The sequence below is a fragment of the Pteropus alecto genome, unplaced genomic scaffold, assembly GCF_000325575.1.
Source record: "Pteropus alecto unplaced genomic scaffold, ASM32557v1 scaffold72, whole genome shotgun sequence".
NCBI classification, from domain to species: domain Eukaryota; kingdom Metazoa; phylum Chordata; class Mammalia; order Chiroptera; family Pteropodidae; genus Pteropus; species Pteropus alecto.
This window is the reverse complement of record NW_006436811.1, coordinates 23,124,524-23,141,950: the sequence shown is the minus strand read 5'-3', so window position 1 is coordinate 23,141,950 and position 17,427 is coordinate 23,124,524. Positions and strand designations below refer to the sequence as shown.

Below are 17,427 nucleotides of genomic sequence, written 5' to 3'. Positions count from 1 at the left end.
GAAGAAAAATGAATAAAGATTTTTTTCACCAGTTGATTTAGCCTATGAGCATTTTCAGTTTGCAAATCTAAACTTATTAAACTACAATTCGAATTTTATGTTAATACATTTTCAAATGAAGAAAGTAAATATGAACTTAATAAACATTTATCTTTATTATTGAGAAGCTAATAATATTCCAGAACTGATAATGAGAATTGGTTATGTGAAATTGCATTTCTTTTATAAACTGTGTGGACTTAGAGCTTTGGTTTGCTTAGCCACCAACTGTCTTTTGAGTAGATAGTCAAAATGTATTTTTAAGTTAAGCTGTATGAAGTTGAAAACTCTTTAAAAATTTTTCAACTTTGTCAGAATACTGTAATTGCAAACAACCAAATTTTCTCATGTTATTTTTCATTATAGCATATGCCTGAAAAATTAACAAATTAAATTTTAGTGTGGGCGGCAATATTAAATACTTGTCTGCATGTCTGAAACTAATTCTTACATCATTTTATTTAGAAATAGAACAGTCCAGGAATAGTCACTCCGGTCATATACTTATTTTTAAGGCTGGAGAAGAAGTTTAGGAACGAAAGAAGAGAATAAAATGACAAATAATGCTATTAAGGTTCTCCTTTCCTCCAATTTCTGCCTTTTCCTCTATCATGTTTAGGATTGCAAAACTGCCCCCCACACAAACCTGAATTAAGCAAAGACATATAACTTCTTCAAGGGAACTTGCTGACCACTAGGATAAACTGGTTTCCTCACCTGTGAAAGAATTGCCATATTATAATGATCGTACCACAACTGATAAGACTGTCCAGAAGCTAGAAAGAACCTTAGACATATTGAAAAATATTATGAATAGTCATTCAGCTTGCTTACTTTTGAAAAAATGTGATGACTTCTTTCTTGATAGAGTAATCTCCGTAGGTACATTTTATATTTGCCCTTTATAGGAAGGGGGAAGTGAGATACCATAATTCTGATCATAAATACTTCAGACAACTCAGTTTTAGGCAATTGTTACCCCTCTTTGTAAGAAGAGAAGTTAATTTGTGGCATTTGGTATATTTTAATCATTGAGAAACGAGAAAATCAGGTTATTCAAAGCATTGAGGGGTTTTGTTTGTTTGTTTGTTTGTTTGTTTTGCCTCCCTTGCCTCTACTTTCCAGTATTTGCTTTTGGCAACATTCTAGGTGTCCTACATCTAGACAACTAGCAAATGAATAGCATTTGCTGTTTTAGCAAATCTTGTATAGTTCCAAAAAGCCATACAGTTTTCTTTAAACTTGATTGTATTGGATCATCTCTTAATTAACTTATGGGAGAGAAGGGAAAGTTACCATGGTATAACAGAAAAAGAGGGGATATTTTTTCATTACTAAAGAATAATTGAAACAGTGGAGTCATGACAAAGTTTTTAGAAAGTAAAGAAGTAGTCATCCAAATTCTGGTTCCTTGATAGTCTGTCTAGAGAGAATATAAATGTCTCCCAAATAATTTTCACACTGATTTAAAAAATTCACTATTAGTTACCTACCCTAATGTCCTAATACATAGTTATACCAAATTGAAAGATGACTAAATAATTTTAAACATGGCTAAATATTTTCTCTCTCCTTTTTTTTTCTTTTTAAATTATTTGAACAGAAGCCAGCCTCACAGAAAACGTACTTATCTGGCTATGGTGTGGAGCTAGTGATTAAAAGTACAGAATACAAAGCATTAGATGATACCCAAGTTAAAAGTAAGTTATCTCTCTTTACTTGAGTAGAATGAAACTGTGGAGGTTTATAGTTATTTTTTTTGAAAATTTCATGACTATAATTCTACTCATGTTAATTTGAGACCAGAGGTGGAGTAGAAATGTTTCTTCTTAGTTTGGAATTTAATTTTAAACTGAAATAAATATATTTAATATTATTGTGCTTGCAAAAACTTCTTTAAAAATTGGAAATAGCTTATTTTGCTTATACTCAATGGCTTACCAACAATTTTTAGCAACATATTTAAAAATCATAATATAAGGTACATTGAGACAATAGATAAAGCTGCTCATGGCTGTAGGCGATTTGGCCCAGGAGCTCAGCCTGACCCTTGATGTCCCTAGTCATCTCCTTGGGGTGGTCGTGGGGATGTCCAATGGAACAAAGGGGATCAGGATCTCAGTAAACCTGAAACTCATTGATAGCACACTGCCTTAGGAAGTTTTGTTTGAAGTATTTATTTATATTGAAGTTAGGATAACGGGTTGTTTTTTTTTTTTTGAAGTGGGATGGGAGATGCTTATGAATAGTTTGTTTAGATGAAGTAGATTGATTAGTTGTGATCTTCAAACCAATCTGCCTGTAGTTCTGTGTACTAAATGCATACACTAGATGAAGGACTCGAGAGACCTCAAAGAAGCTAAAGAAATTTCAGATACTTATGGAAATCTTGTTTTACCTGGATCATTGGAAATTTATTTCTACCTGATTCTTGATTGAGTTTTAAATTCATCATTTTATATGCTCCCCGACGTAGCTTCTGCTTCAACTTTGTTTTTCTATTCAGAATCTGGTCCTGGAAGCTGTGTCCTGATCATAGACTTATCTCTGGCTGCTTCTGCTGAATGTGCTTAAAATTAAGATTTGTATTACTGTGATTTAAATCCTGTCATTTAAAGAGTTACTGGAAAAGTATAATAGAAATAATAATATTCAGATGTTATATGTTTCTGTGTAGGTTATATATAGTTTACAATACTTTATCATTTCATACCTTATTTAATAGTTGTGTAGTAACATAAGGCATTTTTTAGCTATCCTTAGGCTTGTAGAATTTTCTCTAAAAAGTCAGATGACCACATGTATTATCTATATTACAAATTACATACTAAATTCTGTCATCACCCTTTTACATACCTTTGGAATATATCTTCTCTCCACTCCTTTAGTTCAGTTATCTTCTTTTCCCTCTGTGTACGTGTATCAGGCTTCTAACTGGCCTTCTCTCTGATCTTTGGTCTGCAGTATGTTCAGTCCCCCAGACTTCCAAAATAGATTAATCAGTCTAATCTCCACAGTGCTTTCAGTTGGAATTTCTTATGATGAAAAATCTGACTTTGTGACTCCACTGGTTAAAATCACTTAGTGGCTCCCTGTAACCTCCCCCTAAATTCAAGCATCGTAGCATAGCAAAGAAAGCTGTTTACACTCTGGCTTCTTTCTGCCTTATCACTCTCCCTCAGCCTTCTCTCATTTGTACCTTCTAGTCCTGCAACAGTAAACTACTACACAGGATAGTTTTCTGTTCCCTGGATACTTCGCATGTTTGGCCACATGCCAAGCCTTTATGACCCCTATAAAGTACTTTCATCCCTTGGCATATACTGTTCTTTCTGCCTGAAACCTTCCTCCTTTCTCACATCTCTTTGATTTTATCTACGGCCTAGTCATCTTTTAAGATGTATGTCACTCAATATCTTTGAGATGGCTGCTTGTGTTCCTACTTTCTCAGAGGATAGTTTTCCCTCTTCTATATCCCATATATTCTGTGCTTTCTTTCAGAAAAGTTTTACACTATTAAAACTGTCTTTGTCTCTGCTTTTCCACCAAGCAGAGATTGTCTTTTGTCTCTGTCTTCCTGGTGTCTCTCCCGGCAGGCACCAGGCATCATAGTAGATAGTCAGTAAATGTTTGCTTGATGAATGAATGAAAGAGAGGAAAAGAAAGATTAGATCAAAGCACTCAGTTTTTAGTTGTAGTCCTTGAGATCCATACCTTCAGAAGAGTAAGAAGGGAGAAGTATACTTGATGAACTCTGAAACACTCTGATAGAGAGCAACCCCATGCTGTTAGAGGTCACAAAACCTTATAATCCCAAACACGCTTCACATATACCATTCACCACGCTGCACATTGTAATTATTTGGTAAGTAAAGGAGAAGAGAATGAGAGGGAAATGAATATAAAATATTACATCTTTATTCTTTGAGACTGAGTTTTGGTGTCTAAATATTTCTTTATTATCTTTAAAGGCATTGGAAATTTGCAAGAACTCCTGTATTTGTTAGATTTGAGTCTCTTGCCTGGCTTAAGATCTAAACCCTAGATTTGTTGCAACTCTTTTGTTTATCATTGTGGTTGTTAAATAAAACTCGACTATGAAATAATCTAGAGAGCATTTATTAAGGTTAAATAATCAGTAATCAAACTATTTAAAAAGAGAGAGCTCACTCAGGAATACAAGCATGTGTACATACATGTATCATTAAGCTGATCCCTGAAGGAAAAACAAGGTAAAACAAATGGAATTGAATTTCATTTTGGGTTCTTCTAATATTAGATTACATATTCCTTTCCAAGTCTGAAAATGTTTTGTTTTTGTTCTCAAAATATAGCTGTGAGTAATACTACAGTAGAAGGTGAGATTGAAACAAATGAAGTTCAAGGATTTCTCTTTGGGAAACTAAAGTAAGTCTGAAATGAAATGAACTTATATTATTGTACTCTTAAGTTTGTTTTTAAAGGAATTAATTCAGTACGCTGTGTTGGCATATATCTCACATTTTCAAAATGTACATATATTTGTTTTTATTTTTTATAAAAGTAACAGTTAATGCAAAAAGCACAAAATTGAAAAATAATCACTAATTTGACAGTATGAGTATGATTAGAAAAATAGGAATTGAAAAATGATCAAAATGATCAGGTTAAAAACTAAAACAAAACTTTATAAAATCTTTTATAGATCTAATGAGTTATAAAAGTCATGGTTAATATTGGATCTTTAGCATGAAGAAATCAATTTTTATGCCTCAAAAGAAGAGAAAATATTTATTTCTCTAATTTTCTGAGCTACACATTACTATTTTAAAAACCTTTTAATATCCAGTCTTGATTTCATATCCACATGAAAGTAACTTTTCAAAAATTAAAGTTGTGCCCCCTTTCTTTTTCCTGCATCACTGATTGAAGACAAGGAATAGGATGGTGAGTGCTCTTTGAATACTCATGAATGGGGCCTGCTATAGTTTTTATCTGTGTTTTATTTACAAGAAGGGAAAGTTTGTGATTCCAGTATAAAAGTAAAATTAAAAGAAGAGAATTGTTTTTATTAATATCTTGATTTCTTGGTTAGTATTATAAGTATTTATAAAGGAAAATTAGAACACTTCTGGTGAGCAGATAACTATAGAGGGAGAACATTTTTGGAGACTATGCTAATTTATACAGATGACTGAGTTATATTTCTGAAGTATATTGGCCAAATGGTATACTAGTGGCCTTAAAAGGTTAATGCATTCTTATAAAATGGATTTATTCTAAGTAAGGTATTTACTGAGTAGATAACAATACATTTTTATTCCATTTTCAACTCTTTCAACATCTTGGAATCCTTGATTATTTTTTAAACATAATGTTTTATGGGAATAAATTGTGCATCCTCCAAAAAGCCTTTGGAATTAGTTTTTTAGAAGGAGAAATACTCCAAGTCACTTCTTACACAACTAATTGATTTAGGCAAAACAAACAAGTCTTTGCTGTAAGGTATTGTATGAATAATGTATTTTTGCCTGAATTACATAAGTTTTAGCAGTAAAAATTAAGATTATGATTAAATATGAAAAATAATGTAGCAGCTCTTATACACTTAATATTTTTCTGTTACAAAATTTTAAGAAATGAGGGGTTAATAAAATTCTTAGTGAACTTTTCAGAAGGACGTTCTATTGCTTTTTCACTATGAGAAGTCAGTTTGTTTCACTTTGAAAATGTGGTCCCACGTTGTAATCAGATTGCAAGATATTCACACTGTAGTATATTTATTTATAAAATTAATGCACTTCTGTATATGTGTATATATTTTTCATTTCACTTTTTAAAATCATTTATCTTTACTGCTGAAAATATGTTTTATAAGTTGTGATGATAGCTTAAGTTTTTTTTTAAAGAATTCTATTCTGAAATGGTACTATGTCTTGATTTCATGAAAGATAGAAGAAAGATTATACTTTAGATTATATGTATAGTAAAATGTCACTGTTCTGCATTATTTGGCACTCCCTAAAAGGATACTTAAATGTGTTTAACGTTAGGCAAAATTATCTTAAGTTTTTATGTTTCAAGTATGGAACTCTTCAGAAATAGACTAAACTCTAAGATTGTATAAGAAACATTAATGTCTTTCCTTATAAAATAGTTTTCATTCTAAATTATAAAAGCAATACTTGCAATTTGTGAAATGTTAAAATAAAAAGTATATAACATAAAAACTAATAATTCTGCCCTCACCTTTGGATCTCTTGTATATAATGTTAACATGTTAACAAATGAGAGTACATCCCTTCAGGTTTTGTTTCGTTTTGTTTTATAAATTGAACAAAGTAGACGTATACATATAATCTCCCTCATTATTTTTATGTTCTGTGGATATACAGTTGCATCATGATTTATTATTTTTTTAAATTATTTTTTATGGTGACGGTTAACTAAATCTAATAAATTTCAACTGTACACTTTAACAGTTAGACATATATATATTTCTACTGTGTGTTCACCTCCCATGGTTAGATTTCTTTCTGTCACCACATACACCCCCTTTACCCTGTCTACCTCCCCCCTCCCCCCACCCCCTTCCTTTGGTAACCTCTAATCTATAGTCCATGTCCATGGGTCTCTGTTTGTTCTGTTCATTAGTAGTTGCTTCTAGGTTCATATCCTACATATAAGTCATATCATGTGATTTTCAACATTTTCTCTCTGGCTTATTTCACTTAGCATGATTATCTCGAGGTCCATCCATGTTGTCGCAAATGGCAGTATTTCATCTCTTCTTAAGGCTGAGTAATATTCCATTGTATGTATGTACCACAGCTTCTTTATCCAATCATCTATCATAGAACACTTTGGATGCTTCCATGTCTTGGCCACTACACACTTCCCAGTGTGTAGGACAGAAAGTGGCTAAGGCCTCAGCTGGACTCATCATCAGGGGGCCCTCCCTAGAAAGCCTTAAATGCCATGTTAATGAACTTCATTCTGGGGCTGCCAATAAGCCATTTAAGGGCTTTCGGGGCAGAGCATTTAAGGATATGGTGGATATAAGAAATACTTGTTTGGTTATAATTTTGTAACCAGAAACAAAACAAACATTATGCTTATACAGAATATCTTAAGGCACTTCGTGAAACTTTCAGGATGTAGAACTCACAGACTTAATGATTGATTGGATGTGAGATGATGAGAGAGAGGAGTAAGAGATGACCTTCGAGCTTTTGTATGAAGTGTCTAAACCGCTGAGTGTATAAGAATTGGAATGGGTTTGAGGATGGAGTGGAGATACTATATCTTTTCTCATTTGGATAGTTGTCCCTTTACCTTGTTGATGATTTCTTTTGCTGAGCAGAAACTTTTTAGTTTGATGTAGTTACATTCATTATTTTAATTTTTATTTCTCTTGCCTTTGAGGTCAAATTCATAAAATCCCTTTTAAGTCCAAGGTCCTTGAGTTTAGTTCCTATGTTTTCTTCTATGCACTTTATTGTTTCAGGTCTTATATTCAGGTCCTTAATCCATTTTGAATTAATTTGTGTGTGTGGTGATAGACAACAGTTTAGTTTTTCTTTTGCAGGAGGCTTTCCAGTTTTCCCAGCACCATTTATTGAAAAGGCTTTCCTTTCTCCACTGTATGTTTTTGGCTTTTTTGTTGAAATTATTTGACCATATAACTATGGGTTTACTTCTGGATTCTCGATTCTGTTCCACTGGTCCGTGTGTCTATTTTTCTACCAATACCATGCCATTTTGATTACTGTCGCTTTGTAGTATAATTTGAAGTCATGCAAAGTGATGCCTCCGCCCTCATTCTTTTTCTCAGGATGGTTTTGGCAATTCGGGGTCTTTTGTGCTTCCATACAAATCTGATGGTTTTTTGTTCTGTTTCTTTACAAAAAAAAAAAAAGCCAATGGGATTTTGATGGGGATTGCATTAAATCTGTATAATGCTTTAGGTAATATGGTCATTTTAACTATGTTGATGCTTCTAATCCAAGAACACAGAATATCTTTCTATTCTATCTTCTTCAATTTCTTTTAATGGGATCTTATAGTTTTCATTATGATTTATTATCTTAGTGATGAACAATTAGTTTGTATCTAATTTTTTGGAAGAGTTAATTTCAAAAAAAAAATATAATGATTTGTAGTATGCTATGATAATTAACATTACTTAATATTTTAATGCAGAGAGAGGTATTCAGACCTTAGAGATAATCTGACAGCATTCCAAAAATACCTGATTGAGAGTAACAAAGAAATGATGCCTTTGAAAGTCTGGGAATTACAAGGTATAGTATTTTGGTCTACTTTAACACAGACAGCATTTTTGGTAATCTCTGTTTTGTTAAATAAAGTTTTATATAACATGTAAATTATTTTTATAGACAATAATAATTATGACAAATAATATAAATTATTACATTACTTCCTGTGGAAATAAATATTTAATTAAGAGGTTATTCATCAAGCAAACCATATTTTTGTTTGTATGACTTAAAATTAAACAAAGTGTAGTTATTTGGTATTATGTCATCATTTTAAAAGTATACATTGATTTTATCTTATAGGTTCATCTGAAGTGTTAAATCACATTTCAGGGAATCTCTAACACTGATTAAAAACCCTAACATGTAGAAATCAGAAGTAAATCTTAGTTTTATTCTACATAAGAATTTGATCTTAATAGACCATTGCATGTTTCACTGCTACCTAGCTTAGAACAGCTTCTGTGCTGGCATCCTATAAGCAGATACTTTGTGATCAAACTTTAGTTTGGATTGAACTATAGATCCTTTTTAGTTTGTAATTTTTTTTATTATTTATAATTTTTAGTAGGTCATGGGGACATGTTTTTCTGTGTAATGCATAATATCACATATTAAATCTTTAAATATAACAGCTTATTGAGATATAACTGACATGTTATACAATTCACCCATTCAAAGTATGCCATTCAGTGGTTTTAGTATATTTTCAGAGTTTTTTAACTATCACAGTAGTCAATTTTAGAGTATATTAATCACCCCAAAAAGAAGGTAATGCACCCATTAACTGTCACTCCTCATTTCTCCCCAACTCCTCCAGCTGTAGGCAAACACCAATCTACTTTCTTCTTCAAAATGTTTTCCAAGAGACCTATAATTTAGAAAATTTTAAGCAATAGGGTCCTTTTGAAAGCTTCTAAGCGAAGAACATGCATAGTCAGCTTAGTTTTAATTAACCTTCCTAGTGTTTGTGTAAAATAGATTTGAATGGACTAAAAACAGAAAATCTAATTAAGATATGGAAGTAATATAATGAGAGATTGAACTATGACTACGGTAGAGGCATAGAAAGGAAGGCTGAACTTGGCAGATATTTAGGACACAAAAGGAGTCAAAGATGGCTTTAAGATTTCCAGCTCTGAGCCTCAGTAGAGAGAATATAAAACGTGTAAGTGAGTTTTGGGGTTGAATATGGGGCCCAGAAATAAGGAAACGATATTAAAAAGTTTGACTTAAAGTGATTGTGACATTTCCAGATGACAGGGGCCAATAGCGGGGTAAATCTAAAGACCTTAAGCTGAAGGGAGAGGATTTAAAAAGTTGATAATCGTAGCATAGTTTTTAAAAAGGAGAGGCGTGCTGACAAAGTGTAGGGTGCCCAAATCAATGTGTGAGGGAGGATGCTGTGGTACTCATCCATGTGTGGACAGTAGAGCCCATGAAGAATACATAGTGGAATGACAAGAAATGGAAGAATACATCATAGATGCTAAGGGAAATAGATTTTCAAGACAGAAAATGATACCTTCTCCTTTTTTTATTGTTTGAACAAATATTTACTAAATGTCTGTTAGGTGTCTTCATGTCCTTACATTATGGTTTTATAATATTTGGCTGAGACTTACAGTAGGAAATATATTTTACATCAAGATTCATAAAGTATATAATGTATGAATACATACATAGGTAGGCTCAAAACTAAAAAGAGCTTCAGCATACAGTATGTATGCTTACTACATTTTACTGTGACAAAACTTTATTTTATTCTACCCTATTAGGAAAAAAAACCCTTCCCATCACTCATTAATCTGACTTCAAATTAATAACTAATGGGTTCCAGCTGACATTTTGAAAAACATTAAATTCTGAAAATGACGAGCTAGATCTTAGATAAACATAAATCATTTTAAAAACCAATATAAAAATGACCATTTTAAGTACTTCAAAGTAAAGGTACATAGATTAAGAAGGGTATATGCCAGGAAGATCCCAGCTGGTGAGGTAGGGGGAGGGAAGGAGGAACAGAAAGGGAGTGTTCCTATAGAAGCAGTGATTGAATTGAGATTTCAGGAGGGTTTGAAATAAATTTGAGGGTGGGTTATTTGGAGAGAATATCAAAGACCTTTTTGAGAGGTTAGATATAGAGTGCAAGGGAAAAAGAGATAATAAGAACAACAGCTAGATTCATGGTTTGCCTAACTGGATGAACAATAGTGGTATTTATTGAAAAGGGAAGGCTAAAGAGGACCAGATTTGGGCAAAGATGGGGGCAGGAATATCACAAATTTATTATTAAACATGCTGCTTATAAAGTATCCAAGTAGTAAAACCGAAAAGGCAGTTAAATAGGGGGATCTAGATTTCAGAGGCAAACTGTAGAACTTAAATAACAATTTAGTCATCTAGATATGGAACAATTTAGAAAAAATTGTTAATGTTAGTAGAAACTGATAATATATCCCTTATTTGCCCTCTGATTTCATGTGAATTTTCAGGAGCTTTCAAATAAATTACATGCAAAAAATTGGTCATATGAGGAAGAATTACATTCATATTATAAAAAGTTTTAAAAGACCAATTGTGGTGTCAAACCTGGGTAAAGGTAGTTGTGCATGACCATAATACCGATGGTGATTGACAATGATAAAAATGTTAGCCAATTCTATATTACATTTGGCACAGTAATAAGCTCTTTATATGCATTATACTAATTAATTTTTAAAAACTCATAAGATAGAAATCCCATTCTTCCAGATTAGGAAACTAAGACATGGACACACAGAATTATTAGTCCAAAGTTATAAAACTGATAAAACAGTAATCGGGCCTAGCTAAAATAAGCATGTCTGCCTCATTTTAAATTCTTTCTTTACTATTATAGTGTACTGTTTTTGAGTATAACATTGTGCAGCCAAATGCCGTTAGGCAACATCTTTGATCACATACTTTCCTCAAAAGAAATACTCTTTTAAAAGCTGTTATACCATATCAGTCATATAAGTAATAACTCAAGTTTTCTCACTAAAACATATATTTCTAAATATATAACACCAGTTAAAAATTATGTTGCTTAAAAATGCCTAAGAATAGCAATGCAATAATAAAAAACGTAACATAAAGGACCTTATTTGTTATTTTACTGTTCATTCACTTATTCATCAGTATTTGTTAAACACTTACTTACGTAATCAGGTACTCGTGTGTGTGTGTGTGTGTCTGTGTGTGTGAACATTTAAGTTCTACCTTCTAAGATATCGAAGACTGACTACAATAAGCCACACATATTTTTCTTTCCATAAAGCTGTTATTTCAGCTTAAATAATGCTAAGCTTAGGATTTTATTTTTATTGAGGTATAAAGGTGGAACAATACTGAAAGAGAAAGTGAATATTTCATATTTACTGAGTTAAACACATTTAGTCTTTAAAGTTCTTTTCAGAATTGGCTTTTCAAACTCTTTTCCTTCCTCGTGTTATTTTTTTCCCAAAACTTTTCCTTGCCTGTTTCCTTTAGCATAAATATAGAATAGCTTTGTGTCAGCATTTCTTTTCATATATCTCTTTTTCAAGTTATAATGTAATTTGTGGAAAACAAATGTTATTAAATTATAATTATTTACAAAAGTGTAAAACTTACCTTAATTGATAATAAGTACTGCTTTTTGTTTAAAACTTGAAAAATGCTAAATACGAGTGTTAATATGTCTATAAATATATGGCAGAAAGGGTTGAGTAAATTATTAAAATTACATGGAAATGTCTATAAAAGTCTGCTAGGTTATGCTAGATTCCTTAATGATATTTTTTCCTTCCAGATCTTAGTTTTCAAGCAGCTTCTCAAATAATGTCCACTCCAGTTTATGATGCCATAAAGTTAATGAAAGACATTTCACAGAACTTCCCCATAAAAGCCAGGTATAGTAAAGTTTATTGGTTTGATTATAGCCAGAACTCTTTCTGTTAAATAAATTTTATGAAAATAGCTGATTTTATTTAATGATGTCAATTAATTGTAGTATATATAGTGTTTATGAAATCAAGGCCATTCTTCATTAGATATGTTTTTTTTTTTTTTTTATCAGAGCACAATATTGACTTTTACATGCTTGTATATACATACTACAAAATCGAACTCTTGAATTAGAGGCAAATGGAAAGAAAAAAAATAACTCATTTAAAATGTATAAGTATAAACAATGAGACATAATAATCCAAGAAAAACTTGTTTATGCAATAAGTAAAAATGGAATTTTTTTTTCGTCCCCTGTGGGAGATGATGAAAAGTATTATTCTAAATAGATCTGTGCCCAGAGGATGGCCAAATCATCATCTTGTTCTTTCAGATTCTAAATGATTAGTAATGTCTTAATTATATGGAATATTTTGTAGAATACATTTTTGCCAATAGGATATCTAATTGAACCACTTTCAGAAATATTAATGTTACATTTAACACATCTCCCAGTTCAACAGATAATACTTTTGCATATCTTAAGGTAACCAATACATACAGTTCAGGTAACCATGTATTATAAGGATTGACAAAATAACAAGACTTTGATGCATTTGTATTTGGGTTAGTAATGATGGAATATAAAATTATATGTAATCAGCGAAATATAAAATAAGTTAGCTATATCAAAGGCTATTAACAGTAGTGTTTTATCAAGAGGATTTGAAGAGCATCTTTGTGATCTCAGCATTCCTTCTTAAGCAGTGGATGATTGCTAAGCCTCTCAAACACTATTTGTCTCAAACACTATTTTGTACATTTATCCATAGTACAACTTACTGAATGTTAAATCTAGGTATTCTTTACCTTTGTAAAATAAATTGTACATAGCTGTCCACAAGATACCAAGAACTTTTTCATGGTACCCTGAAAATAGGTTTGTCACCTTGTTTACAGCTTAAGAATGAATATATTGATGTGACTCAGTCAACTTTAAACAGTTGAGAATTTGAGAAGTCAGTATCTATATTCTAAAACATGAAATATGTGTGTATAAATATTGTGTTTAGCCACACTGCTGTTAATTAACAGTAGCTTTTGAAATTACTAGATCAAATACAAATAAAGTAAAATAATTTGAGTTTTAACAAGACATTTTCACTCTCTGACAGTCGTTACATCTATTCAGGGGTTCTGTTGCTAACCTCTATTCTTAATTTGTGGTTGTTCATTAAAAAAATTTGCCAGCTATGCTAATGCTGATAATGGCTAAATTATAGACGAGCATATATACTCTAAAACCACTCGCTAGACTGTAAATGTTGAAATGAAATATTTGCTAAATGAATGAAAAATTTTATTATCAAATTTTAAGTTGTAATTTCTCTCAAATGCTGTCAGATTTTTGGAGATAACACTTATTGTGAGTTTTAAGATTTTCACTTAAAGCAGAAGTTCACATTAATAATTTTTTAATTTTTAAATCATTTTCTTTTATGCATAAATTGATGGATACGTAGTTAATTAAGCATTCTTAGGAATTATCAAGTCAAATAATACACTTATTTTTAAAATTTCTTCTCTTTAAATTATAAGGGAATTATAAGCTCTTCAAGAGTGAACATGTAAAGGCAGTATTATCAGTATTTTAGAACTTATGTACTCTGGTAAAGATTCCAGGTTAACTCAAATTCTTCATGTACAAATATTCTGAAACTTATCAGTTTGTATTGACACATATGACATCGGTAATTCCATACACAATTTCTTTGGGAAAAACAACACAAAATAGCATTTCAAGCAAGTAATTTTGAAAAATAAGTATCTAATAGTAAGCAAGGTCTGACAGTACTTAATGTATACAGTTAGTGCACAGGAATTTTCGACAGTCTTTATTCCACTTGAATCAAATACCTTTGTCAAATCAAAGACATAGTGCCACTTGTGAAATAGGCTATATAGTAATGTCATGATGCCTTTAGAGTTTTTAGTGTCTTACAAAAAGTATTGTATTACATTGAATTCTAGATTAGTCCTAAACATTTAAGGAAGAGGAATTATATCAATATTTACTTTCCCAGATCACTAACTAGAATTCCTGTAAATCAACATCTGAGGAAGGAAATACAGGAAAATCAAAAGGTTTGTTTGAATTCCTTTTTTAAAAAATTTACTTCACTAATATTACTGTTTCAGACTTTGGATCCTTAATTTTCATACAAAATATAAAAGGTTAATTTGTATTTTTTCATTATTTAAGCAATGCATGTTTTTCCATTTTTGTATTGCCTACTTTAGATAGCATACAGTCTGTGATTCTAGCCAATCTTACTAAACTACCATTCAATTGTGTCCTATATGCTATAGGATTCCAGTAATGGTCTACTGGTCTAAAACTTAACTTGGTCCTCCTAAGTTTTTAAGCAAAACTAATTATTAGAAACAATAATTAACTCATAGCCTTTTTCTTACCTATGAAGAAGTAGATGCATAGTTTATTGGGCATGGGTGCTACGAATCATAATATATCATCCCTGCCTGGGATGTTCTTTGTGACCACCTAATAAATTCTTGTTTTTCCTTCAAAATTAAGTTGTAGCATACTCTTTTCTGTAATTTTTATGATTGCTCTTACCATTCTTTGAGCATAATGGATTGTTTTCTTATACAAGAATTATTGTATTTATTTGTCTGAATAATGCCACAATATTTCCTCTTTAACCTCATAAAATCTCTCAACCTCTGGATCCAAAATCACCACATAGAACAACACCTTGTTCTGCTGTCGAAGAACACCCACTTTGGATGTTAAATGAGTAAAATAAATTGGATTGTGTAAAGCCACTGATACTCTGGTATTCCTTTTTCTTCCTTTTTCTTTCCCACCCCTTTTTGAATTGCAGGTGGCATTCTTCAGACAAATAAATACAGAAACTGTTGCATAAGAAAACAGTCATTCAGAAAATATGACTATGCTGAAGTTGTATAAATGAATTTGGGTTTGGTTTTATTCAGGAAACAACTGTTGTAACTCCAAAGTACAGCTAATTTCTCTTTGAAATTAATAATTCTTGTTGTTTTGCTCAGAGGTCAGCCAGAATCTACTTTTGGTGATTTGAAAATAAATGTCAATCCAATGTGTGTGTCTTGTTTACTGTAAGAGCTGTTAAATTATGTTCCATGACATTTCTTGTTTGTTTAGTGGGGGAAACGGGGATATGTTCAGGGAGTCTGGTAACTTTTTTTTTTCTTCAGTGTGAAACATTATTTTAATTACATAGTTACATTAAAAAACCAGATGAGATATTTAAATACAGAATTTAAAGGATTATACCTAATCCAAATAAAAATTCACACTTTTTCTAATTATGTCAACAAATTACTTAAAATGTAGGAGAATTTTACAGATTCTAGAGAAATTCCCTAGATTAGAATAACCTCCAAAAATTCCTCTGTAAAACATCTTTTTTTCACATCCTGAAAAAAATCCTTCCTATATTAAGATTTACATCTGATTTGACTTCAAATTTTCAATTCAGAATGCATATAGTTTTGGCTTAGGGATCTCCATACGTGTTTATAAACCAATTCACCATTATAAAGCTCAACCCGTCTTCTGAGATCCAATCAATTGAAAAGTTTTAGCTTCAGGTAATGTCTCAACTCCATGGATTGTTAAAGGGATACATTGCAATAACGATGTTCTCTCTTTGAGTAAAGTCAGATTTCTCCATGGGGATTTGTATATGTTTCTGCTCAAAGGCTAAGAGTACTCCCAACTTATTTCACATTAAATAAAAAGTCTGTGTATATTTTTTGGACATTAAAAATAGTGTGAAATCTAGCTTCAAATCCACACGAAGGTAAACCAGAGGCAATGAATTCTTATGGAAGACTTGTTCTTCGTCCACTGAGAACCAAAATGAGATCAAGTTTCTATGCTGTTTCTGCAGGGCATTTTGTTTCTTAGGCCTCCATTTCACTGTCACTGTAGCACTTTGTGTGCATAAAGCTGTCTAATCCTGTTCTCTGCTCTGGGTGAGCCCAAGGCGTTGCTTCTTGTATTTTTCAGATTGGTCCTTAAAAACCCAAGCTTTAGTCTACCTAAAATTGTTTATATCCTTGGAATCATATCTGTACTACTTCTCTGCCCTTAGGTGAAGTCTTTACTTTTAAGAGCTAAACCATTCATTTAGAGGACATTATTAATATTTTAATCTGGCATTTTTGATGTTTCCTTTTAGAAGGAGTTTTTGGGATTTCTGGTTTATCATATTGCTGGAAACTGAATTCTTATCCCTTGATTTGAGAAAAGCCACCTGAAATTATACACTCAGGGTAATTTGCCAGTATTGAAGCCTCCCTCTCTGAAGGGAAGGAGAAAGTAGTTGTCAGTCTCAGTCTGCAGTAAACTGACAGTATTTCAGCATTCAATTTCACCGAGTTCAGTTTATTACCCTTTTGAACATCTTTGCTCTAGGTACTGTGCCTGGCGTAAATATTCTTGAGGTAATTAGCAATTTAGTGTAGATCTGTGTGCTTGATAGGCTTTCTGCTTACAGTTGAGTTGCCTAAAGCAAATGAAGTTTTGAGAGAGTTTAAGACAATGTTTATGATGGCTCAGAGTAAGTTTGTGGCAAATAGACTGAATTCACTGGCATCTGTAGGCTTCGAAGTAAGAATACAGATTTCTTAGAATAAGTAACTATTTGATAGGAGCATAAGTAGCTGAAGACAAATCAATATTTTACCTATGAATGTTCTCACGTCAGAGTTTAATCTCTTACCAGTATTCTGCATAAATCCATGGAAATATTTTTTTCTCCTGTTACAAATTTAGTTCCTCCTCTCCCTTCCCTGTAGGTAACTCAGCTGTCATGATGAGTGATAACCATACAGAAAAATTTACCTCTGTCAGGCCTTCTCTGAATCTCTTCAATTGGTTGCTTCATCTTCCAGAATAATTTATACAGATCTCTGTTAGGTCACTTATGCAATCTCATTGAAATGCACTGTTTTAAAATTGTTTTTTTCTCATAAACTAGTTTTCCTACCCTGATAATAGTAATAATAAAAGCTTCATTTATGAGTCTTGTATATGTGACTAGACACAGGTATATATTACGTTCAATCTTTATAACAAACAGGTGAGGTGGATTTAAGTATTCTATTTTACAGA

The 17,427-nt window shown here is 31.9% G+C and overlaps 1 protein-coding gene across 2 annotated transcripts in view; it reads left to right on the top strand.

The window, feature by feature from the left end:
- The window catches only part of UGGT2 (UDP-glucose glycoprotein glucosyltransferase 2), a 146,552-nt gene that overhangs the window by 26,616 nt on the left and 102,509 nt on the right, over positions 1–17,427 (top strand). The window contains exons 6-10 of one of the 2 annotated variants that reach the window (XM_006913820.3): positions 1,643–1,739; positions 4,374–4,446; positions 8,221–8,321; positions 12,112–12,211; positions 14,330–14,390. In XM_006913820.3, coding sequence (XP_006913882.1) covers positions 1,643–1,739; positions 4,374–4,446; positions 8,221–8,321; positions 12,112–12,211; positions 14,330–14,390 — 432 coding nt within the window. The remainder of the gene's footprint in view (positions 1–1,642; positions 1,740–4,373; positions 4,447–8,220; positions 8,322–12,111; positions 12,212–14,329; positions 14,391–17,427) is intronic. The other variant, XM_015590887.2, reaches the window with a different exon arrangement.